The following is a 23,915-nucleotide window of genomic DNA, read 5'->3' as shown; positions in this document are numbered from 1 at the left end:
ACCCATCCCCCAAGGGCACTGTAAACCGGCCAATATTCTCTCCTAGGTCACCATCCCATCCATCCTCTTATATCAGTCGTCACTGTTGTTTATACTGTGGGCCTTCTTTCATGTGTTTATAGTTGCCATACATTCCTACCACCGGGCCTTTACACATGCTGCTCTTGCTGCCTGGAATCCTCCTTCCCTTGTCTTTTAAGCTTCACTTTTTCAGGATACCCTATCTGACCTCCCTGACTTGGCTATACCCCTTTTTTGTATGCCCTCCTAGCCCACAATTACCACAGATTCAATTTCATATTGTACAATTATATGCTTACTATCTACCAAACTCCACCAGATCGTGAGGGGCAGGAAGGTAGGCCCCTTGTCCACTTAGCTCAGCACTGTATCCCTAGTGCCTTGCACAGGCAGTGGCACCTACTTAATAGTATTATCCGCTAATGGCACTGAGCGCTTAGAGGAGAGGCGCTGTCCTAAGTTCTTTATAGGAATTAATTCCTTTAATTCCCATGACAACCCTAGAAGGCAGGGCTGTCTTTTCATTCAAGGATGGGGACACAGAAAAGATAAGCCCAAGGTCACAGAGGTATCAAAGCACAAAGTCCAATTTCCAACTCTGGCAGACTGGTCTACAGACCATGCTCTCAGTCACTCTGTGGTAACTCACAGGGTAGGCACTCAAGTCACAGTGGCTGGCCAAATGAATGAATGAATGGATGGAAACCATCCTTTCTTTACTCTCATCCACACCCACACTTCCTTCCTTCAGGTCCCAGCTCTCTGACCCAGCCACTCCTTATGGCATGTGGCTGATCCTCAAGGAAGAGCCGTGTTCCCAGCTTCACTGCTGTGCTCCAGGGCTCCAGCTGACCATCTCCTATTGTCTTTTGGTGTGGCCTCTGAGGCCACTGGTCCCAATCTGAACTCTACTCTTTCCCTGGCCCCAGTGTGACTTGAACCATGGCCGTAACTTGCACTACAGGCTTCCTCTCCTCTCTGAGGGCGCCAACCCCGGGACAATCTGCACCTGTCTCTTTTAAGTGCCTCTGACCCAGCACACCACTGTGGACTGCCAGCCTTGCCTTCTGCCATGTTCTCCAGCTTTGCTCCAGCCCCGCCAGGGCCAGATGGACATTAACAAACTGGCTATGACAGGAAAAGAAATCCTCATCCCTTCAGATTGAGTCCTGTGCAAATCCCGACTGTGACCATAACCCTTTGTGTGAGGATGCTACCAAGGAGGTTAAGAGCAAGGGCCTTGCAGACTCTCACACCCAGGTTCAGGTCCTGGTCTGTCAGTGGGGACCACGGGGAGGCCACAACTCCTGTGAACCCAAGCGTACTTCTCTGTAAAATGGGGAAGCACTCAGACTTCTCTCACAGGGCTGTTAGGAGGATTTAAAGAGATGTTACATGTGAAACCATCATGTCAGACCACAGTCTACGGTCTTACAGCTGTCCCCGTTACTATCTGCAATCCTGTGATCACCCAGGCTGCAAGCTGCTTGGCAGGCATGTTTAGGCAATGGCAGGGTTCAAGAGCTTCTGCAAGGCTCCACACAGTGCTAGTGTAAATGGTGACTGTGCTCGCCTGACTCACTCTGTGTGAGCATAATGGATGGACTGTGTTTTCCAGGGACAAGGGGCAGTGTGCTCCTGGTTCTAAACAAATCAGGGGGTAGCAAAGCCCAGATCTGAGGCTGGCAAGTCACTGGGGCTGTTTCTCCAGATCTATTCAAAGGAAAAATGCTGCCTACAAAATGATCATGCTTCGTGCCAGTTTAAACACTACAAACTTACTCAGTAACATGAGTTATTGACGAGGAAGAAAAAAAAATCCATTATCTTGAAAACTAGCTTTCACCCAAGGATCAAGGCGTTTTGACTAAGCCTTCTATGACACATACTTGTTACTCACAGAGTGGGATTCCAGGATTTAAAGATACACAGTTCTGAGCACTGCCTTCTCCAAAGACTAGGGAATTTTCTAGCAAATTTATTTATTTATTTATTTATTTATTTATTTATTTATTTATTTACTAACACCTTGTATCTGTTTATTTAGAAACTGTCTAGATTTCCAAAGATTCTTTATTAACTTATTTACATAAGATCAAGTTAATTGAGAGAAAAATTTAAATGCAGTTAACAAATTTTGAAACGTATATACTTATAAACAAGGACAGATGATTTAGACAGTAACTTGGAGGCTTTAAAATTTTATCAAGCTATCTAATCAAAAAGCCCATACTTGCTATTCTTTGAAGTATGGGAAGGAACAACAGGATACCACCTATATTAAGATATTTCTTTTTTAGAAAAACAAGACAAAGAATCTCCTTATAAGATTTCTTCACTTTTTGTTTTAGGTTCTTCCTAAATGCACGACTTTGTTCACGTTAAAAGCCCCCCCAAAAGGTCAGTGCAATTCCAAATTGTTCTTGGTGAAACTGTGCCAGTTACAGTATTTGTATTGTAGAGAAAAGATACACCTGGAAAAAGCACAGTTTTAGATTGAGATCTTGTGAGAACTGGTAGGGTCTTTTTTTATTTTATTTTATTTTATTTTATTTTATTTTATTTTATTTTATTTATTTATTCATTCATTCATTCATTCATTCATTCATTCATGAGGGACACAAAGGGAGAGGCAGAGACATAGCAAATTTAAATGCAATAGTTCGGATTGGCAGCAAAACGGCCAACTTTCTTTTTTTTAAAATTATTTATTTATTTTTCAATTTTTTAAAAGATTTTATTTATTTATTCATGGGAGACACAGAGAGAGAGGCAGAGACACAGGCAGAGGGAGAAGCAGGCTCCATGCAGGGAGCCTGATGTGGGACTTGATCCCGGGTCTCCAGGATCACACCCTGGGCTGAAGGCGGCGCTAAACCGCCGAGCCACCCAAGCTGCCCAACGGCCAACTTTCTAAGTCTAGTCAATACCATGTCTTTGGTGTGTGTGTGTGTGTGTGTGTGTGTGTGTGTGTGTGTGCGCGCGCACGCACGTGCAGCATAGGATCCTGAAGGCTATTAAAGGTTTGCTCCAGTGACCAAGGATGAAGCAGTGCTTAGAATATGAGCTGCAATCTTTCTTCCACACTGCTGTGTCTGACAGATCTCTGGAAACAGAGGGGCACAGAATGTATTTCTTCAGTTTCCTATTTCTCATGCTCTTCATATGCTGGTTAAAAAAAAAGAGGATCCCATGGGAACATTTGCAAATCTAAAAATGCAAACCTGCACAGCTGGTGGACGCTGGGAGATGTCAGTAGCCAAAACATCCCTGGAGGCCAAAAGTGTGCACCAGTATGCTTGGGGTAAGAATGATAAAAATGAAATCATAACAAAAAGTATCAGGTAACCATAATAGAAGGTCCTCGGTGTCAAAGACTATACTAATGAGTTTAAATGCATTATCATTTAATTCTCCCAAAAACACTATGAAGGAAGTACTATTATTCACCAAATTCCATAGATGAGGTAACTGAACAGAATGTAAGCAGTTTGTTCAAGGCCACATAGCTCCAACATGATGAAGGGTGCATTTGAACTGGTACTCCGAATCATTAATTGACAATCCGAAAAGCTAGGGCTCGTGGGAGAATTTCCAAAGAGACTAACGATGAAGTTAAAATTGTGCCCATCCTACCAACTCCCTTTTGCCATCTGTGCTGTCCAATAGGGCGGCTGCTAGCTATATGTGGCTACTGAAATTAAATGTAGTTTCAAATTTTGGTCAGTGCTGTTGAGGACTTGAAATGTGGCTAGTGAGGCTGATGGCCTAAAATTTTAATTTCATTTAATTTGCATGGATCGAAATTTCAAGAGTCCCATGTGACTGTTGACTTCACTGGGCAGTGCTGATCTCAGAAATTTATTTTTTTAGCTGTATCAGACATGGTTTAGGGATGCTTCCCCCAAATCTCAGAGACAGAGGGACATTAGGATGCTTTGCCCAAGAGCCCATAGAAAATCATGGAGATAAACTCCATGCCTCTTTTTTAGGATGAGAGATGGTATATTCTATGGCCGTAAGACCATAGACTGTGTGGTCTCACATGATGATTTCACATGTAACATGTCTTTAAATCCTAACAGCCCTGTGAGAGAAGTCTGATTATCTTCCCCACATACCAATATGTGTATGTTTCAAACACACCAAACATGGCCTTTCCAATATTTCCCAACACCCAGATCTCCTGATTTTCTCCTAACTCGCTGCATGAGGACAATAAAGTCAAAGCAGACAAGCCCAGGAACAACTGTCCTCAGACAGTGGTCACATTAGCTTCAGGAGGGAGTTGGTTAAAATGCATGCTCCTGGGTACCCCCTCCATAGGGTCTGATGCAGGAGGTCTAAGGGGAGGCCCTGGATCCCAGATTTGAATCAAGCAGTCAAGGTCTAATGCAGGTGGTCTAGCTTTGAGAAACGCTGCTTTAGAGGCTGAATTACATATTTATCTCCTGGCCTCTTAAATAATTAAAGCATATACATTTTTTGAGGATAGCACAAACTGGGCTGAAAGCCAGGCAGTCATCACTCTGCACTAATTGCTCACTTCTATGACATGAGGTAAAGTGCTTGGTCACTAAGGCCTCATTTTCGTTTCATATGAAACATAAGGGTAAGGATATCTGCTATTATTTGTCCTCTAGGACAAATGAGAACACAGGCGGGAACGCATCTGGGAGGGATACAGACATTTTGCTTGTCTAGCAGAGAGTTGAAATAGATTTCTCATTTAAAAATTTTTCATCTTTAACTTGTCTGAAGAAACTGGAACTGTTGGCAACCTGGTATGGTTAAGAGTGCTGCTCTGGGGTCATATGCACATGTTCAGGTCCCCACTCCACCCTTTAAAAGCTGGGTGACTCGGGCAAATCCTTCAACTTCTCTGTGCTTTGGTTTCTTCAACTCTGAAATGGGAATCTTAATAGTATATCTGTTTTGTAGGGCTGTGAGGGTCTAATTAAGTGAGTTAATATTTATAAAGTGCTGAGAACAAAGTTTGGCACATGGTAAGAGCTACCCAACTGCTAGTTGAATAAATAAATGTCTTTGCATGTGGCAACAACCAGCTGGAGCTGAGCAGTGCCTGTCACCTCCAGATGGGGCTGACATGCACAAGCTTATCACAAGCACCACCAAGACCCATTTGACCATGGGGTCCCTGATATAAGTGGGTGTGTCTCCCTCCTCGGTGTTCAGCCCATAAGGGAAGTGCATCTCAGGACAGTACTTCTCAGCTATCCATGGCGAAGGACCTGTTTTTAATTTTCAATCCACTGTGGACAAATATGAGACCCTCCTGAGCCTGAGTGACACACAGCACATGCCACATACAACTTACTCATGGGTTGTACAAGACCCTGACTGGTCAGTACCTGGACCGGAGCCCATCGAGCGTGCACCTGGACATTGCAGCAGTGTCAAATTGTTTCAAGAGTTCCTAAACATTGTCATTTTTAGTACCCATCTCACTGCAGACTGCAGCTAGCTTCCATCCTCAGGCTCCATGCTGTGCAGCACCATCTTAGAGATTATCTACAGCCGTCTTCACATGCATGCAAACCAGCTGGACAATTTGGCTGGAGAAGGCAGGCTCTGGATTGTTTCTCTCTCTCTCTCCCCACTTGGGTCCTTTTCAGCTTGCCTGCCTTCTCTTGTCTATCTACATTTCTTTTGAGAACATCTTACACATTAAAATGAGCTCCCTAATGAGATACTGGGGTTCAGAACAGCTTTGGAAGCTGTCATGGGTGCTCTGGTGTCTCAAGCACTACTCAGTTTTGTGAGTACTGCCTCCAGCTCACAGCTGCCTCTTCTCCTGAATGTTATCTTTGGCCAATAGCACCTGCCATGCCCCCCGCCCATATCCACAACCTTGTCCCAAAGCTGCTCTCTAGTAGCTCAGAGCCGGTGACTGACAGACACGGTGGTGTGAGACGTCAGCCCCTTTGTTGAAAGAGTGAGCCAACTGTATGATGCAGCCCATCCTCCAGAGCCTCCTGTGAGGTCAGGCTGAGGTTAGATTCCAGACCCAGTTGGCTCCTCCCCCAACCCTGGCCTATCTCTCTCAGTCCCCTTCCCTGGGAGCATGCACTGAATGTGTCATAGGCATCCTCAACCCTGTCTCAGGCCCTGCTTATAGGGAGTGCGATTCAAAGAGAGAAGCCATCTGAAATTGGGGTTCCCCTCTTAGACAACCTGTCGGAGGAAGGCACATGGCAGGAACAACATGAAAGTCCTGACAACCAGCATTAGGTCACCCAGAAATTATTACCTCTTGCTTTCTGCTTTCCAGGTGAACAGAACCTACCTGTGGCATTAGACAGGGCCAGTGATTCCATGGAGCCTGGAGGGGTCTGCTCGGTGGGCGTCATGTTCTCAGTATATTTCAGGGAACTGATCGGATGGCGGGTCCGACACTGCTGAGTGGATATGCCTCCTTCCTCCTCCTCTTCCTCCTCCTCATATTTGGGGACTGGGATGTTGCCTCGGGTTTCACTGAAGCTCTGACTGGACATATCGCTGTAGCTCTCCTGGGATCTCAACCTTCCAGGGTAATAGTCCTCTCGGCATTCCTTCATGAAGCTACCACCGTGCCCCTTCATGGCCAGTGATGAGCTCCTTTTGGGGTTGCTGAAGTGCTTGCCCCACATGTCGGACTGGGCCCCGGCCCCCTGCCCTCCCGGACTGTAGGACGTTCTGATGTTGCACTGGCTGAGAAGCTGCAGAGGACTCTGGGACTGGTTCTGCTCCATCTTGTTCCCATAATGGTAGGGCTCATCCCGGCTCCTCCAAATGGGGTCCCGGTTGAGGCTGGGCGTCTGGCTGGACAAGCTGAGCAGGTCCATCTGCAGCGACAGGGGGTCCACGTCGGCCGACAGCCGGTTGGAACTCACCTGCAGCTGGCTGTGCTGGTTCAGCATGGGCTCCTCTGCCTTGCCCTTGTTCTTGCCGATTTTGGCACTGCGCCGGGACTCCTTGGCCCTGGCGTTCTGGAAAGCCGAATCAGATGAGTCAGAGCCGTTGGGGTCCTCCCCGGCACTGCAGGCCCGCGAGCAGAATATCTGGCCCTGCTTTGGGAGGAATGGCCGCCCCAGGAGGGATTTCTTGCAGTGAGCACAGCAGAAACAGGTCTCGGTGGCATGCCAGTGTTGGCCGTCGTAGGTCATCTGACCCTGGTCAATCCCTGGGGACAGAAAAGACATGGAAGAGGCTGACAACTGCTTAGAGCCCTGTATTATGATGTGAAACACATAGCATCCTGGTTTGGCCCAGGATTCCAAACAGAACAGAATAAAATAACAATAAATCAATAATCAGGACCTCATATAAATGGTCCTCATGTCCTCTTATGAGAGCCCCCTTGTTCTACCACTCAGCTGCTTCTTAACTCATTTGCTCTGAGCAGGGAAAAAAAAAAAAAAAAAAAAAACCTAGATCAAATGGCCTGCGCATGAATCCTTCTGCCTGGGACAAAATCCTCCAGACAAAGTAACAATATTGATACTAACACAGGAGAAAACACTGCTTCAAGTGCTTCCTTTGCATATATGTAAAGTCATTTAGTTCCTTCACCATATGAGGTAGGTTTCTAATATTATTTCCAATTCTCAGATGAAAAAACAGAGGTTCAGGAGGGTTCAAAAACTTGCCTAACTCAATACAACTAAGAATCACAGGTGAGATCTGTATTCGGAAGTCTGGCCCGTACCTGTCGAATCTGACATTTTCTCTTTCACTCTACTTGGGGATCCGCTCAAACACCAACTCCTTGGAGACGTCTTTCTGTACATCTGATAGCATACACTCCCCATTCTTCACCCTGACCTGCTGTACTTTCTTCACAGCATGAATACTGCTTGACATTGCACCACTACACAGGTGCATCTGCTTATTAATTCTCTCCCCCACCAGAAGTGAAGCTCTAGGACAACAGAGTCATTAGTTTTCTGTGGCATGTCCAGGAACATGGCCTGATGCATCAGAGGGGCTCTTTATATATTGACTGGATGAACTGAATCCCATACCAGTATAGGCCATTCCGATGAAGAAATCACCGTAACAGTTCCGTGGAAAAGAAAAAAGTGGATTTCGACACTCAGTAAGGAAAAACTTGGGTGTGGTTCATCAAAGACACCCTCCATAAGCACGCACACCCTTTGTTTCATGTCGCCAGGGAAGGAAGAAACACATTTCCTCCCCATGCCAAGGCTGTCCTGGTTTGCATTATCTTGTTACACCTGCCCTGCAGGAACCGCCCAGAGGCCCAAGTGCTCTTGCTTCTTGGCATCTCTTCCACCCCCTGCTGGTTCTAGGACTTCATCTTCCCGTGGGACGCCATCTTCTTGCCAGCTTTGGACCATGAGCTTTGGGCAAGCCTAAAGCCATGCCTGGGACCTAGCACTGGCCAGTAAAAAAACTGTATCTTCCACCCTAGTGACTGCTTCAGAGGTTGGGTACATAGCTTGCACTAGACCAGTGGGAGAGTTCCCTGGGACAATTGCTAAGAGTGTGACGTAGGGAGGCTCTATTTTGACAGCAGTTACTAAATTGGCAGAATGGAAGTCTGGACACATTGGGGTCCCCTACCTGTGAGGAGAGCCTGTGGGGTGTTCAGTCTCATGCAATTACTGTAGGATGGAAGGGGACCTTTGCAAGACTCCTGATTTTTGATAATAAAAACCTTCTCAGAAAGGAAAGGAAGTACTAATGTAAACCTTCACCTTTAGTGGCTGACAGTCCTGAGCCTTGGACTTTCCAGAAATAACTTTGAGAGACGTGTCTAGAGAGGTGGTCAGTAAGAAACAGGAAAGCAATCTCTACCCAGAAAAAGAGAAAGGCAAGAATAAAGGGCAAAAAGGCAAAGCAGTGGTCCTGGCCTTCTGTGTTCTCTGCCGCCTACCTTCAGGTCCCTGGAGCACTGGAAGAGAGAGGCACAGGACCTTTCCTCCCCTCTGAGCTCCACCCCAAACTAAGAGGTCTCTGTTTTTATTTGAGAATCTGGCCCTAGGGAGTAAGAGGGGAGTTTTAGAGGGACAGGAGCAGCCATGAAGGCACTCCAAGGCAGAATGGCCACTGTGGGGATCTAGTCCCTTTCAACAGGGCATTCCCAGGAGGGGTGAGCACTGGCGGGGCGGGGCTGGAGACAGGACCCAGAGCCACCGCTCCATCCATGCTTTCTCCCCTGGCTTCTAGGAGTGCACAGGGCAGGCCGCACATGGGGGCAGAGCCCTGTTGTGGTTAGGAGTGACGCTTCAGGAGTTCCTGAGGAGTCAGAGGAAACAAGGTTCCCATCTCATCCCAGCTGAAGCCCATCTGCTGAGCTTCCAATCTTGGCTCTGCAGCTGTGTGACCCTAAGCAAGCGGCTTCGTTTCTCTGCCTCAGTCCCCTCTGTAGGGGACTGGAGATAATAATAGTTGTGACTTCACAGGGTTGTTGTGAGTTAATCTGCAGAGGGTACTTGGGCCTGCATTTGCTAGCCATCCCCAGTGCTCTTCTTCTATTTTTGTTAGGTCCTAATGCCTAACGTCTTCCTCTCTGTACTGAGGGCCATGGCCTGGACGTGGTCCAAGAAAGGCTGGCTGGGTCTTCCCTGCCCTCCCCTGCGGCAGGCTGTGCTCACACCCTGGGCTGCCCTGCATCCCAAGCAGCTGCAGCCTCACCGGCTGGTTGTCAGAGGCACACAGGAAGCCTAGTTCCCGTATGGGCCCTTGCCAGCTGCCTCTCCCTGCTTCTGTGAGGACGTGTGCTCAGATGGGGCAGCAGGAGCCCAGTTCTGGAGAAAGGGTCTTGCAGAAGGCTGGGCTGGGGCGAGCAGAGAGGAAGAAGGGGACAAAATGGCTCAACAGGCAGTGAGCCATTTGTGGTCCCTGATAAACATCCCTGATGTCAGATAGTCCTCTGAACTAGTCCTGAACTCGAAACATCTGGAAAAGGGCTCTGCTGTTCTACATCTAAGCGTTCCTTTTTAATTCCCCCCTCTAAGCCCTGTAAGCCCTCCTCGGAGGGTGTGTGTGTCTACTGCTGCTCTAGCTTCAGTCTGTTTATAGGACTGTTTACTCTGCTGCGCGCAGGCAAAAGTACCGTTGCCCTAGCAACGGCTGCCTGATGCAGAGTCCACTCTGGGCGGCTGTATAAATATGCAATATTTGTATAATATGGTCAGAGCAAAGCACCAGGAGATGGTGGTATGCATGATATACAGAACACACCCTTTCACTGTTGCAGGAAAATTAGGTTTCACAGAAAAGTAGATTGAGGAGAAAAAAAATATCCGGGGCTGTATTTTAACTACAGCAACGATAATACTGCAGGCCATGGAGGTCCCCTTTTCTGGTAAAACATTGATGCCTTTTTATGGATTTAAGTGGGAGGAGGAGGGAACGCCAATCAAAGTCTCGAATAGCTAGAAGGAGAAAGAGAAGAAAACAGAGGGGCCTTCTGAGGGAGGCATGCTGTGGTGACAGACATATTTTCTCTCTTCCAAGTTGGTGAGCAAAAATTCTAAGTGGTGGTTTCTGGAGAGGCTTTTAAGCCTCAATGGAAAGGAACAGAAGAAACAGCAACACCAGTGAGAAGGAGGTGTCATGGCTGCAGGTTAACTATCTGTGCGCTCGGCACCTGCTGGCAGACCAGAATCCAGGGTGAGCAGCACTGGGTCTGAAAGCTTCACTGCTCTCCCCTGACACAGCCCATCCTGTCCTTCCTCACATGGCCAGCCACCTGTCCACATCATCTCCCTGTCTCCTAACTCTTACCATCAGAGCAGGTCTGTTTCACTGTTTCAATCTTGTGAGAAATGAAAGCTGCTGGGCCCTTGGTTGAGGTATCAGGCGGTGAGAGAGTGAGGCCTTCAGAGGAAAGTGGATCTGCACATCACCCAGGCCCCCAGCAGGGAATACTGCTGGATAATACTGCTGCATAGCAATGGTGAACTCCGGGCCCGTGGGGATCCCAGCTCGGAAAGACCTCGCAGAAGCAGGCCAGAGTCTGTGGGACAGACTTCCCAATGACAAACGACCACTGAACACATAGTAGGTGCCTAGTCCATAAAGCTGTGATTTTCATCGGCTCACAAAGCTCTCCACATTACTAGCCAGGTTTTCATTTGATTAATATCACTTCTGATGAAGCAAGGAGACAAAGTCACCTCTTTCTGTTCCTGATAAAATCTTTGAAGTGGGGCAAAATGGGCTCCCAGACTGATTATCTCCCCATCTTCCCTCTAGAGGTAAGAAGCTGGCAGCTTCTGAGCAGATTTCTTGGAAGAACACAAGCCATAGCAAAGAGCAGGCTGCTGGTCTCACAGACGTTCATCCCCTGCCAACTCTTTCTTTTCCTTTTTAAAGGGTGGCTCATTCTCAAGGTGCCAGAACAGGCAAGTTGAATGAAGAAGCCACAGATGCAGCATGATTTGGAATAGCACTGAAGGGTTGAACAAATCGGTTATTTGTAAAAGGGAAATGATTTCCACCATCTCAGATCTGCTGCTTATTTGGGGAGTTGAGAGCTTATAAGCTATTTCAGGTTCTCTTGCTTTGTATTTGGCTGGGTCAGCTTTTGCTGTTTTTTTTTAAAGACATGCTTGCCAGAAACCATTTGGTTTTCTTGACTACCTCTTCCTACCAAGAGGGCTATTTTGGTTCCTCCCTCCACTGATCCTCAAGTTTTCCAAGATGTGGAAGACATCTGCTTATATTTTCCCTCATAGTTTCCTTCTGAGACCTCTCCTTGTCCACTCAGTAGTGGGGCTGTATATCACATAACCCTATTTCGGGGTGGGAGGTGAGGGTTATGATGCCGGCAGACCAACCAAAATACCCTATTCTCTTTTTTCCAGGATGCAAGACATGACCAAACCAGGGATGATAAGATTCCTACTGGAAGGAACTGATTTAGATACCAGAACAGACATGGCCCCATTCCTTTTGAGAATGTGAGTGCTAAGATTATGTATAAGTGGGGAGTCCTCTTAGCCAGCATGTGAAGACAGCTTCCTTTTTAGCAATGGAAATAGAAGGCAAGCAGAGCTGACACAAAAAACCCTCAGACTTTGTCTAAACCCTTGAGCCATCCCTACCTGAAGCAAGAATACTCCTTGGCCTTTCCAGTAACAGGAGCCAAGAAATTCCCCTGTTGGCTTCAGCCAGTATGAGTTGGCCAAAGGGCTTCTAACTATATCAGACACTAAGTTGGACTGAGTCAAGCACCAAGCGCTGCCTCACCTATGTGTTGGGCACAGGTGTCGCAGTATTCTGCATACAAGGACTCGAAGCAGTGACAACAGTAGGGCCTTCCCTCTTTCATGATGTAGCGCTGGCCACCAAGCACGGTCTCGCACTCAAAGCAGCAGAAGTGTTTCATGTGCCAGTGGCGTCCCTCGGCTTCTGTGCATTCATCTGCAAAGATGATCTGGAGATGGGGAAGCCAAATGATGAGTGTTTAAGACCCAGCCCTGAGAACGCACTCAAAAAGAAAACAGCTATAGGGGCCCCAAACTAGAAGGATAGGAAAGCAGGTCCTTCCCACCAATTATTAACAAAAATCTCTATGTCTATGAGTATTCCAGATCTATATCCGTTTACATATTATGATTTGCCCCAAGCACAATTAACCTCAGTTTTTGGCCCGGCCAGATATTAATTGAACTACATTTTAACAAAAGAAATAATCTACCCTGAAGAAGATAAAGCAAGACCAGAAACTGACAGCTCATGGGCACTTTGGAAACACATACATGTTTTACTTGGCTGATGCACAATCTTTTTAAAAATAGGAAATGTCATATTAACACCTTGAATCCTGGTTTCTTTGTCGAAAACACAGTAGTTGAGAAGGATTGCTGCTGCTTCCAGATGAGTGGTGAGTTCTCCAATTTGGTCATATTTTTCAACACTCACTGTTGTCTTAAAATGAGTCACCTTCATGTACAAAACCTGCCTTGCCCTCAGAAGCACTTGTGTTTTTGACCTCTAATATAGTCTTTAAAATTTCAAAGCACAGACTTCAAAGCTTACTACAAACTATAGTAATCAGGGCAGTGTGGTCCTGGTATAAAAACAGACGTATAGATCAATAGAAGAGAACTGAAAGTCCAGAAACAAACCCAAACATTTATGGCCAACTGATTATCAACAAAGATGCCAAGGACATTCAATGGGGAAACAACAGTCTTTTCAACAAATGTGGCTGGGACAGCTGGATAACCACATGCAAAAGAACGAATCCGAGCTGTACACAAAAATTAATTCAAAAGAGATCAGAGACCTAAAGAGCCAAATACTATAAAGTGCTTAAAAGAAAACACAAATATAAATCTTCAGGACCTGGATTAAGCAATGATTTCTTAGCTAAGACACCACAAATGTGAGCAACGAAAGAAAAAAAAAAACAGATAAATTAGACTTCATCAGAATTAAAACTTCAAAAGACATCAAGAAAGTGAAAATGTAACCACAAAGTGGGAGGAAAAAGTTGCAAAGCATGTATCAGATAAGGAGCTAATATCCAGAATATACTAGTAGCCCCACAATAAAAAGAAAAATCACCCAATTAAAAAAAAAAACAAAACAGGCAAAGGATTTGAATACACCATTCTCCAAAACAGAAGATACACAAAAAGCCAACAAACACATGAAAAGATACTCAACGTTATTACTCATTAGGACATGCATATCAAAACCACAATGTGGAAACTTCTTCAGTGAGAGGGAATATAAAATGGTATAGCTTCTCTGAAAGAAAGTCTGCATTGCCTCAAAAGTTAAACACAGAAATGCCACATGACCCAACAATTCACCTCCTACAGATAAACTCAAGAAAACTAAAAATATAAGTCCATGCAAAAACCTGCATATGAATGTTCATAGCAGCACTGATCATAATACTCAAAAAGTGGAAAGAACTTTAAATGTCTCTCACCTGACAAATGGCTCAACCAAATGGGATCTATACGCACAACTGAATATTATTCAGCCTTTGGAAAGAATAACGTATTGATACACTATGACATATTAACTCTGAAAACCTTAGGCTAAATGAAAGTGGTCAGACACAAAAGATCACACGTTGTCTGATTCCACTTATGTAAAATGTCCAGAATATTTGAAAACATGCAGAGAAGAGATTAGTGGCTGCCAGGAAGGGGGAGAAGGGAAATGACTGTAAATAGATACAAAGTTTCTTTTGGGGTAATGAAAATGTCCTGGGATTAGACAGCAGTGAGAGATGCAAAACTGTGAATATACTAAAATCCACCAAATTGGAGACACCTAACAAAGGTGAGCCTTATGCTAGGTGAATTACGTCTCAATAAACAAAAATTTCAAAACACTTCAATCATCATGCTCTATCTGCCATTAGATAACATAAAGCATGAGGAGCCCTCCTTTCCAGAAGTAGAAACTGAGGCGTGAAGGTAAAGTGGCCACCTGAATTCAGGTGGACCTGAATTCATTTTCCCAAATACCCATCTAGAGGGTCTCTCTAGAAACACCACCATTAGCATTAGAATACAGATTCCTTAAGGCTGCTCAACTTCTTCCTAGAAGAGGGAACCCCTCCAAGGCAGGCAGGAGTGGGCTATGGATGAAAAGGGGGAGTCCTGCTTCCAGAAGCCCATACTGCTGTTTGCAGAGGCAGGGGCAGACAATCAGAACTCTATTCTGTGCAGGAGGAAACCCCTATCCAAGATCTTTCCTAAATTATTCCCATAAAAGTGGTCAGGTTTAGAATACTCTCCTTTCTCCTCCAAACTTGAAAAAAAAGATTTTTTTATAGAAATATAAGCTCCAAACTTTTGAAGCCAAAGCAGGTTTTCTGTACTTGCAGCTTACAGATCATATCTGGATGTGCCCCTGGTGGGAGAAACACCAGGCACAGGCTTTATGTTCTAGTCTACTGTCTGACCTGGAGTCGCAAATTCAAGTACCTCTCAGACCAGGGAGTATGCACCTGCCTCCTCAATCCCCATCAGAACGCTTGTAAATTATGGGAACACTAAATAGTGCCACCAAATGTCTCTCTTCTCAAACCAGGTTTGTCCTATTGAAGCTTAGGATTCGGAACTATTTTAAGACTTAAGTGCCCCACAGTTATCAATGATTGATTACTCTCTGGGACTCGGGCTGAAATCTCAAGCTGCTTTGAGAGTTTGTAACTGCCCCAGTGCCAGAGACTCTCCTCAGCTACAGAAACTGCCTTCCTACCTGGATGCCCAGGACACTGGGACTTTTGGACATGCTAGCAACCGGGGATGGGTGGGGCTTCTCTTGCAAGGCTCTAATATAAGAAGGTGGAGTGGCCTATGGTTTTCTTCTGTGCAGCAAAGACAGCACAGGACCAAGTGTTGCCTCTGGCAGAAGCGAGGGGCGATGGGCCTTGCTGGGAGCCCCATGCAGTGTGCTCTGACCTCGTCGCAGGCTGCGCAGCGCGGCTTCAGGCACTCGGCGTGGTGCCTGCCACAGTATATCTTCCCATCTTGGTAGAAGTAGATCAAGTCCACCAGCAGCTCGTTGCAGACAGTGCATATGAAGCACGGTGGGTGCCAGCAAACACCGTGGCCGGCGCGCGACGCAAACACAGCGATGTCCCCGCCGTTAATCTGGCCTCCGCACTGCAAGGCAAACAGACACGTCAGTCCGCACGCCGGTCCCTTCTCTCAGGGCCACGCGCAAAGGCTCTAAGACCCCCACAGCCCCCCAAGAGCGGGTTACTGCACTCTTATTCTCAAGCTAGTCACCATGCCACCTGCTTTATGCACGTGGCCGTGCAGGGTTCGCTTGCCCTCCTTCCCACACCCCTTCCTTGCGAATAAGACCAAGATGAAGCGACTGGGAAAATCAGGCATGACAAGTTGGGAAAGAAAGAAAAGCTCCTTTGGCACAATGACACACAGGAGCTCTGCAGCCGGAGGCAAGCTGACAAGTGGAGAAGGTGTCTGTATCTCCTAGGAGCTCCCAACTCCATTCGGAGGCACAGCCAAGTTGAATGCCACAAGCAGTAGGTTTCAGGGGTGGGGGTGGGGGTACAAGAGGGGGACAGGGAGTGGAGCAGGGAGTGGGTTCATAAAAGTACTTTAATGATTTCTCCAAAGCCTTTTAGGCATGCTTTCAATCTGTTGTATCTAACGTCTATTTATCTAGTCTTTTTATTTATTTATTTATTTTTTTAAAGATGTTTATTTATTCAGGAGAGACAGAGAGGCAGAGACATAGGCAGAGGGAGAAGCAGGCTCCCTGTGGGGAGCCCAACGTAGGACTCCATCCCAGGACCCTGGGATCGCGACCTGAACCGAAGGCAGATGCTCAACCGCTGAGCCACCCAAGCATCCCTGTTTACCTAGTCTTGACTGCAAAAGCACCAGGTCTAAGGCCACACTAGGGGAAGGACTTCTTCCTCCCACCTCTCCTATCTTCTCGCTTCTGTTCCAAAAAGGTACAAGGCGGTATCTCTGATATCCCATGTTATGGCTGAGGTTGGGCCTTGGAGGGAGGAGTAAAGTGTGAGCTGGGAGGTCCAGGGAAAGGCTCTCTGCTGACCATGGCATCGGCCTTGACCTTCAGGGGCCGAGGGTCTAGTTCCTTGGCCCTGTGTGAGTGGCTGGCTCTGGGGACAATGTCTGCAGCGTAGAAAAGATACTTCCAAACCTTTCCCATGTCATGGCCATCATGTGGGATTAAACATTTCACAGGAAATGAAGTAAAGGTCTCATGCAACAGTCTCGGGGAGCTCATCTGTGGTAGTGACCAGACAGAAGAAAGACACTGTTACAGAAAGTACTACCCTTGCCTTTTAGACCATTAGTAGACCTGGGATATGTACAGCGCTAAAACGTAAACTGAGGCATATTAAAATTTGCAAGAGTTTACTTGGTAAGGAGGGCTCTACCTATCTGGAGTGAGCAGAGAGGTTCTTACAGAAGATGGGGATGCAAAGCAGGGACATTATTTAACTGGCTGTAGCTTAAGCAGTTGCCTTATTTGAGAAAGGCTGGTTGCCTATTGTCTTAAGGGAGACATTGTTTGTATTGTCATTTGTATTGTCATTTTTCTCAATACTAAGACATTGCCTTTGGCTTGGTTTTGGTTTGCTTAAGTAGCTATGAAGATATCAGAGACACCTACCTCAGTGTAATGGCCTCCTTGCTTAGTTCCTTTAACAATACAGGATCCCATATAATCCTCACCTTAGTTCCATGATGTAGACATTTATCACCTGCATTTTGCAGATGACAAAATGGAGGGAAAATAACATGGTCAAGGTCATCTGGCAGAAACAGGAGTTAAACTTTACTGCCTCGGTGCTCTTGTCACTATTCTACACGACTTTTGATACCTGCTCATGAAATGATGCCCAACCTTCCTTTTTCCTTAGGAGAGTCGAGCTGGGCTGGTCCCAGGAGACCCATCTCAGAGTGTTAGAATTCCTGATGTAAGGACACTGAATCTTATATCTTTATTTTAAAAACTGCTATTAGCATTTCTTTAAAGGTTTGTTTCTTTATTTTAGAAAGAAGAGAGTGTGCTGGGAAGAGGGACAGTGGCGGAGGGAGAGAGGAACTCAAGCAGATTCCACACTGAGCAGGGAGCCTGACATAGGGCTTGATCTCACAACCCGAGATCATGATCTGATCTGAAACCAAGGGTTGGATGCTTAACTGACTAGATCACCCAGGTGCCTCATATTTTTCAAAGATTTATCTATTTGTTTATTTGGGTGGGGAAGGAGGGAGGTATGGCAAAGGGAAAAGGAGGAAGAATCCTCAAGCACACTCCTGCTGAGCATAGAGCCAGATGCAGGGCTCCATCCCAAGACCCTAAGATCACGACCTGAGCTGAAACCAAGAATCAGCTGTCCAACCCACTGAGCTACCCAGGAGCCCCTCTCCTTTTCTCTTTTCCCCCAAATCTCACATCTTAACTGCTGACCACTTGCATCTCAAGGGTGAGTATTGAGAGTGAAGACTCCACTGCCAACTCTCTGGTGCTGTGGCTGCCCTGTTAAGTAGCTTCTCCATTCCACCCACCTGAACCTTCTCATCCCATCCCTCTGAAATCTCCAAAGAGGGCCACCGAATGGCACCCACTCCCCTCAGGTAGGATCTCACTACCCTTAAAAGGGTAAAATGAGCCTTCAAATCTTTTGTTCACCAATGTATCCCCAAGAGCTAGAACTGTGCCCGGCCCATAGTAGGCACTCACTACAACACCTATTGAATGAACGAATGCGTAAGAGGATGCCAGAGCCATCCCTCCCCCTTCCCTGGAATCCATTCTCACCTGTTCACAGATAGCCCCTGTCATCGTGACTGGGAAGGGCCTGACATTCCCTCGACCCAAGTTTTCACGTTTTCTCTGGTTGCTGAAGAGCTTTAGCTCCCTCTTCTCTTCCTCATCCAGGGAGTTGCAATATCGAACCTGAATAGACACAGAGGTGAGTCACGGAAGATGTTGCCCTTGCTCCGTGGGATTTCTGAAGCCCATGCCAGAGTTTTCTCCTTAAGCATGCTCCTATTCAGTTTTACAGCACTGCCCTGCACTGTCCCACCAGCAGGCTCGGGGCTGGTCAAAGTGAGTCTCTACCTGAGATGGCTGATGGCCAAAAGAACTTACCAAAGGCTCCAAAGTCCAGAGCCCAAGTCACGAGAAGGCTAAAGATTCTGTAATTGTCCCTCATCCTTACTGCCCTGCTCTACTATCCCATTAAGATCCACATCATGTAGGGCAGCTCTGGTGCTAGTCAAGATCTGGGGCTTTTTCCTACTTTAAAAATGATGTGGATCTTCAAATGGATTGTGGGGTCCTAATATATTCACCTCCATGTGTCCATGTCAGTGATCCTTGACACCAAAGGATGGCTCCAGGCCAGCGAGCCAGAACAGCTGTCAGAGGGCTCAGAGTTCCTGTCCTCCTACCTCATTTTGGGAAAATGGGGAACCAAAGTCTTGAGGTGGAGGGGTTGGTCCAGAGGTATGCGTGCTGTTTCCCAGAAGTCCCTGCATGTTTATCTGTGTGCAGGAGGGAAGGGCTGCCCACTGGCTAATCCATCAACTTTCGTAAGATCTTTTCCTTCTTGTTCAACACAAAAACTCACAGAGTTAAGGGAGGGACACTATAGACACTCAAATCCAGCATTTCCCAGTCTCTCCTCTTATTAACACATACCACGGAAAGTCTACCATAGTCTTACACTATTATTTACTTATTACTGTCTTTAAATTGGTCTCACTTTTTAAAACCTGAATACATTTACTAAAAAGAAAGTATATTATGACTATAAATTAAAAGTCAGTATCACCTACAAAACCCAGAACGTGACCATAAAGCGAAACAGTGTGAGAACAAAATCATGTTGTTAGATTTTAGCTACTTCTGTTCAAGGGAGATCCTGAAATGGAGATTCTTAATGTGGTTACTGAAAAGTGGAGACTGGTGTCAGAAAACTGCTAGCCCAAACTGAAATCCAACCCCCCACCCCCCCCCCCACCCCCTGGGGCTTATTCAACCACTCAATCCTCAAAGAATGAAGCACAATTTATTTATTTATTTTTCATAAATTTATTTTTTTATTGGTGTTCAATTTGCCAACATATAGAATAACACCCAGTGCTCAATTTAAAAGGGGGTGATTCTCTCATTACTTGGCTCACTTTCACTTATGGCCATGTCTAGGTACCACTCAAAGTTCTGTGTCTGCCACACTTTGGGAAACGTGGATCTAGTCCCACTTTCTGTCTACTTTTGAATAATCTGAACTGCGGAAAGTTAGGTGAAATGTTCAGATGGTTGTATGACAGTTAGTGGGAAACTTTTGGACCAAGACTGTTGCATTGCATCCTAGCTGGAAAAGCAGTGCAGCTGTCTGTGTCTCAGTTGTTTCATCTGGGTGAAAGAGCAAATGATTAGATATTGACTTTAGAATCACTCTTTGTCCTCAAAAGGGCCATGTCAAGTGGGCAAAATCTGCCCATTGGGTCACATGTAAGGAATTCTCACCAACAGGAAGAAGGAGTTTGAATGGTCTCTTTTCATAAAACCACATTTAACTGTAAATAGAATAAGTCATTAAAAGCAGAGAACAGATCACCTTGCTCTATCAAGTAAAAAAGTGTTAAAAGAAAGTTCTTGTGTGGATGTCCCTGCGAGCACCACTGTGACCTGACTAGCCCAGAATATATGGTTACACCACTGACATTTTATGGATGTGCTTTTAAAGAAAGGCACTCCCCTCTTGCTTGTAAAAACCCGCATTTTCACTTCCAAATTAGTTAGCTGAGCATCGGGTTACAGTGCTTGCTCTCAGCTTTAAAGGAGAAAACATTGTTTGTATTTGTTTTATGAAGTCAGAAATGGGCGACAGGAAATTGTGGTTCTCTTTCTAGGGACTTGCTTTAGTTTTAGTAAAGCTTTTGCTTCACTTACTCAAATTTATCTTTGAAGCTTTTGAATTATCCCTTTTGATCTGAATATGGGAAGATAAAGACTAAAATAGCACCTACTCATTTCCCCAGAGAGCCCAGCTTGTGGGTGGGAGCAGTGGGTAGAAAGCTGGGTCCAGGCTCTCTAAAGGGGTTTATTTCTCCTTTCAATTTAAAATTGTTTAAAATGCAATCGGTTAAGTGGACAATTGAATTCTAGAGGAGGACTAATTTTAAAAGACAGATACTTAAAAATTAATTTCTAGTTTAAAACCTAGGTCCCTCAAGCTGGATGATCTTTTAAAAATGTATTCATGGATTTCCCTTCATGAGCAATTTGACTTCAAAGATAAGAAATGCCTACTTATTATAGTGCCTTTTATCTAGGTTCAGGAAAAAAGGACAGCCTGTAAGCCATCCTTCCACAAATGGTGACCCTGCAAAGTTGGCCTTTATTTTTTATTTTATTTATTTATTTTTTAAATATTTTATTTATTCATGAGAGAGAGAGAGAGAGAGAGAGAGGCAGAGACACAGGCAGAGGGAGAAGCAGGCTCCATGCAGGGAGCCCGACGTGGGACTCGATCCCAGGACTCTGGGATCACCCCCTGAGCCGAAGGCAAACACTCAACCACTGAGCCGGCCAGGCGTCCCCAAAGTTGGCCTTTAAACGACAAAAACACAGACATTCAGAGCTGTAAATTTGGACATGTGATTTCTACTTCAGCATAACGTGGAAAACTTACACACTTACTTAACAATGAAACAATGCTGAGAATTCCAGAGAATCCCACCGTTTTTGCAGGGCTTGAACTGGCCCAGGGAATTGCAATCAGTTAAGGGACTCCAGCCACCAGCACGTTCTTCTTCAACTAGGGAAAAACCTGGGCTTGAGCTTTTAACTTTTAGTGCTCCCTGGATACCCCAGAACAGCTAGTAGTGCCAGGCATAGAGGTGAATCCAGTCCATAATGAGATCTGCTTTTCAGTAACACTCTCCAGAAAGTGTTGGGCAGTTTCTTTTATCTCTAATTAAGGAAGCAAAAGTCTAAAATGAATGGCCAGAGTTTTTCTTGAGAGATCTCACTGACCGCAGCATTCTGATTTTGAAGTAGGTAACAATTCACAGAACCTTCGAAGAAATGGCTTCATAAAGTCCCACTAGCCCTTTACCTCATTGTCATGTGGCGGCAGCTGATGTAGTAGCTGCTTGATCCGTAGTTTCTCTCCAGGACTGTTGACATAAGGAACCTTCTCTTCTGGAAGACAGCTGTAGTACTGGTGAACCTGAAGGATAGAAAGCACATGGATTGTTTGCCCATTCGTCAAATCACTTGCCCATTCCCAGCCCCCCTAGGAAGACGATTCCGGCAGCAGGACACAGTGTACTTCCCCGCTGTTTCCACCCTTCTGAAGCTCAAGGGCATATGCATTTCTCACTACAAGCAGCCAAATTCATTTTTGAATAAAGAGTGGGGCAAATCACCCATATCCCGGGGCTTTCCCCCTCTTGTAAGGGAAAAAACAAAGCCAGCAAACTCTCCTAGAAAAAGAGAATTCAGCAAATAGGTGGGTGGACCCAAGGGTAGGGCTTTGTCGGCAGGCTCCCCCCCAGAGAGAGAGAGCAACTTTACCATTTTGTCTGTGTCTCTGGCATGCAGGCACGCACCGTGCCTCCCTAGCCAAAGGGATGTGTCAGTGCCTGCCTCGCACTGGGGTCAGAGCCAGGCTTTGGCACTCGGTGAGCTGCTGGGTCCCTCAGCCTCCACCTACGTTAAAAGCCCTCTAGGTTTTGAGCACTTTGGAAGGGCAGGTAGCATTTCACATCTGTCAGAAGAGAGAGTCACCACATCTGGGATACCGAGCATGTAATTAAAACTTGCCATCAATGTATTTTTGCACATTCTAGAATGCTCCCATTGACAGCTGTTAGGATATATTCTCACACTTTCTGGGGTTCATTCAACTCTAACAAAGATTTGGGAAAGCAACTAATTTTGCCTGAGAAGAGAAAATAGACATTCTACTATCCGGCTGTATGCAAAACTAGGGTCAGGAAAAACTGGCCAAAACAGAAGGTATGCTATTATCCAGGAGAGGTGCGCGCGCATGCACACACACACACACACACACACAAATCCCACAAGCTCAGATGACATCATGGAAAATTCTTTTCAGCTATCTCTTAGCATCATGACCAGCTCTTGCGAAACAAGGCATTCATTCAACAAGACACAGAAGACAGAAGACTTGTGGCTCTAAATTCATCAAATTTGTTCCACTCTACAAACTTGGTCTAATTCCCTTGAGTTTAGGAAGCCCTGGACATGTTTTGGGTATGCTGGAGCACAGAGCTACAAAAGCTTGGTCTACTCTGATCTCCAGAAACTAAATCATAACTTTTAAAAGGGGAGGGGAGGGAAACGCTTTGCAATGACAAGGCCTTAAAACAATGTGAAAGCCACCTTTATTTTCGTAACAAATGACTGTAACCATTCACCATCGTGTGCATATTACTGTCTTAGGCAAAGCCCAGAGGCAACCATAAACAGACTGCTTGTCTTAGACTAGCTGGCTTTCTCAAGACAGGGCCCTCAACCCCTCCCTAGAGGCACCTGGCAGGAAGCCACATTCTGGGATGGGAAGGAAGGGCTCCGGGTTTTGAAAGCAGCCCACAGGTTACCAGCACTCTCTCCCAGAAGAAATGAAAGCCCAGATCCCGAGTTCGTTTGGGATTGATTAGATGCTGGCCATGGACCCATCAGAGACTGACCCACCATTTTGTACTCAGAGGAATCCGTGCATCGTATACACAATAGCAGGTAAGTGCAGGCAGAAAGCAGAGGCCTGTGTCTTGGGGAATGGGCCTCACCTCCCAAGCTGAGAGATGGCTTGTAGCAAAGCCTCGGGGCAATGTCCCTTTGTCCTTCTCACAACACCCACTCCACTGACAGAACCTCAGGGACAGATGCTAATAAGAAGAGAAATCACCGCAGATGCTTGATAGTAGACTCCAATTTGAACACGATGGACCCTCCCCTGCGTTGCCCTACATGACTCACACATCCCTCTTCACTGCCCAGAGCACAGGCATCCCTGAGAGTCCTAGTGACTCAGCACTTTGAGCCAAGCCTTTGCTGACACCGGCCACAGCTGAGCCTGGTTGGAATCTTCCTTGTCTCCTCTGCAGCTTGGCCAGCTCCTCCTGAACCCCAATTCTTGGCTCTGTCACTTCCCATCTCTGTGTTCCTGAGCGAGTTCTATAACCTCTCAGAATCCTCATCACAGGACTGTGGCAATTAAATCAGAGTGAAGTCTAAGCACTTGGCCCTCAATGACAATCAAAACCATGAACACATAGCAGTGAGTCTATTATCTGGCCTGCATGCTCCCAAGGGAACAATCCAGATTTTCCTGGCCTCCCCACCATTTTGAGAAATAGAGAAATACTGTTAGGTTGCAGAGTGAGACCAAGCCTGGA

At 46.0% G+C, this 23,915-nt stretch overlaps 1 protein-coding gene across 9 annotated transcripts in view; it reads right to left on the bottom strand.

Annotated features, from left to right (window-relative positions):
• Positions 1 to 23,915, bottom strand: part of PRICKLE2 (prickle planar cell polarity protein 2) — a 320,980-nt gene that overhangs the window by 35,471 nt on the left and 261,594 nt on the right. For all 9 annotated transcript variants that reach the window (XM_077858179.1, XM_077858181.1, XM_077858180.1 and 6 more), the window contains 5 exons: positions 21,608 to 21,721; positions 18,298 to 18,435; positions 15,429 to 15,632; positions 12,244 to 12,430; positions 6,329 to 7,204 (listed from right to left, as the gene is read on the bottom strand). In XM_077858179.1, the coding sequence (XP_077714305.1) occupies positions 6,329 to 7,204; positions 12,244 to 12,430; positions 15,429 to 15,632; positions 18,298 to 18,435; positions 21,608 to 21,721 (1,519 nt within the window). The remainder of the gene's footprint in view (positions 1 to 6,328; positions 7,205 to 12,243; positions 12,431 to 15,428; positions 15,633 to 18,297; positions 18,436 to 21,607; positions 21,722 to 23,915) is intronic.

This window comes from Canis aureus, chromosome 19 (genome assembly GCF_053574225.1).
Source record: "Canis aureus isolate CA01 chromosome 19, VMU_Caureus_v.1.0, whole genome shotgun sequence".
In the NCBI taxonomy this organism is placed as follows: Eukaryota; Metazoa; Chordata; class Mammalia; order Carnivora; family Canidae; genus Canis; species Canis aureus.
This window is presented reverse-complemented; position numbering and strand designations above follow the sequence as displayed.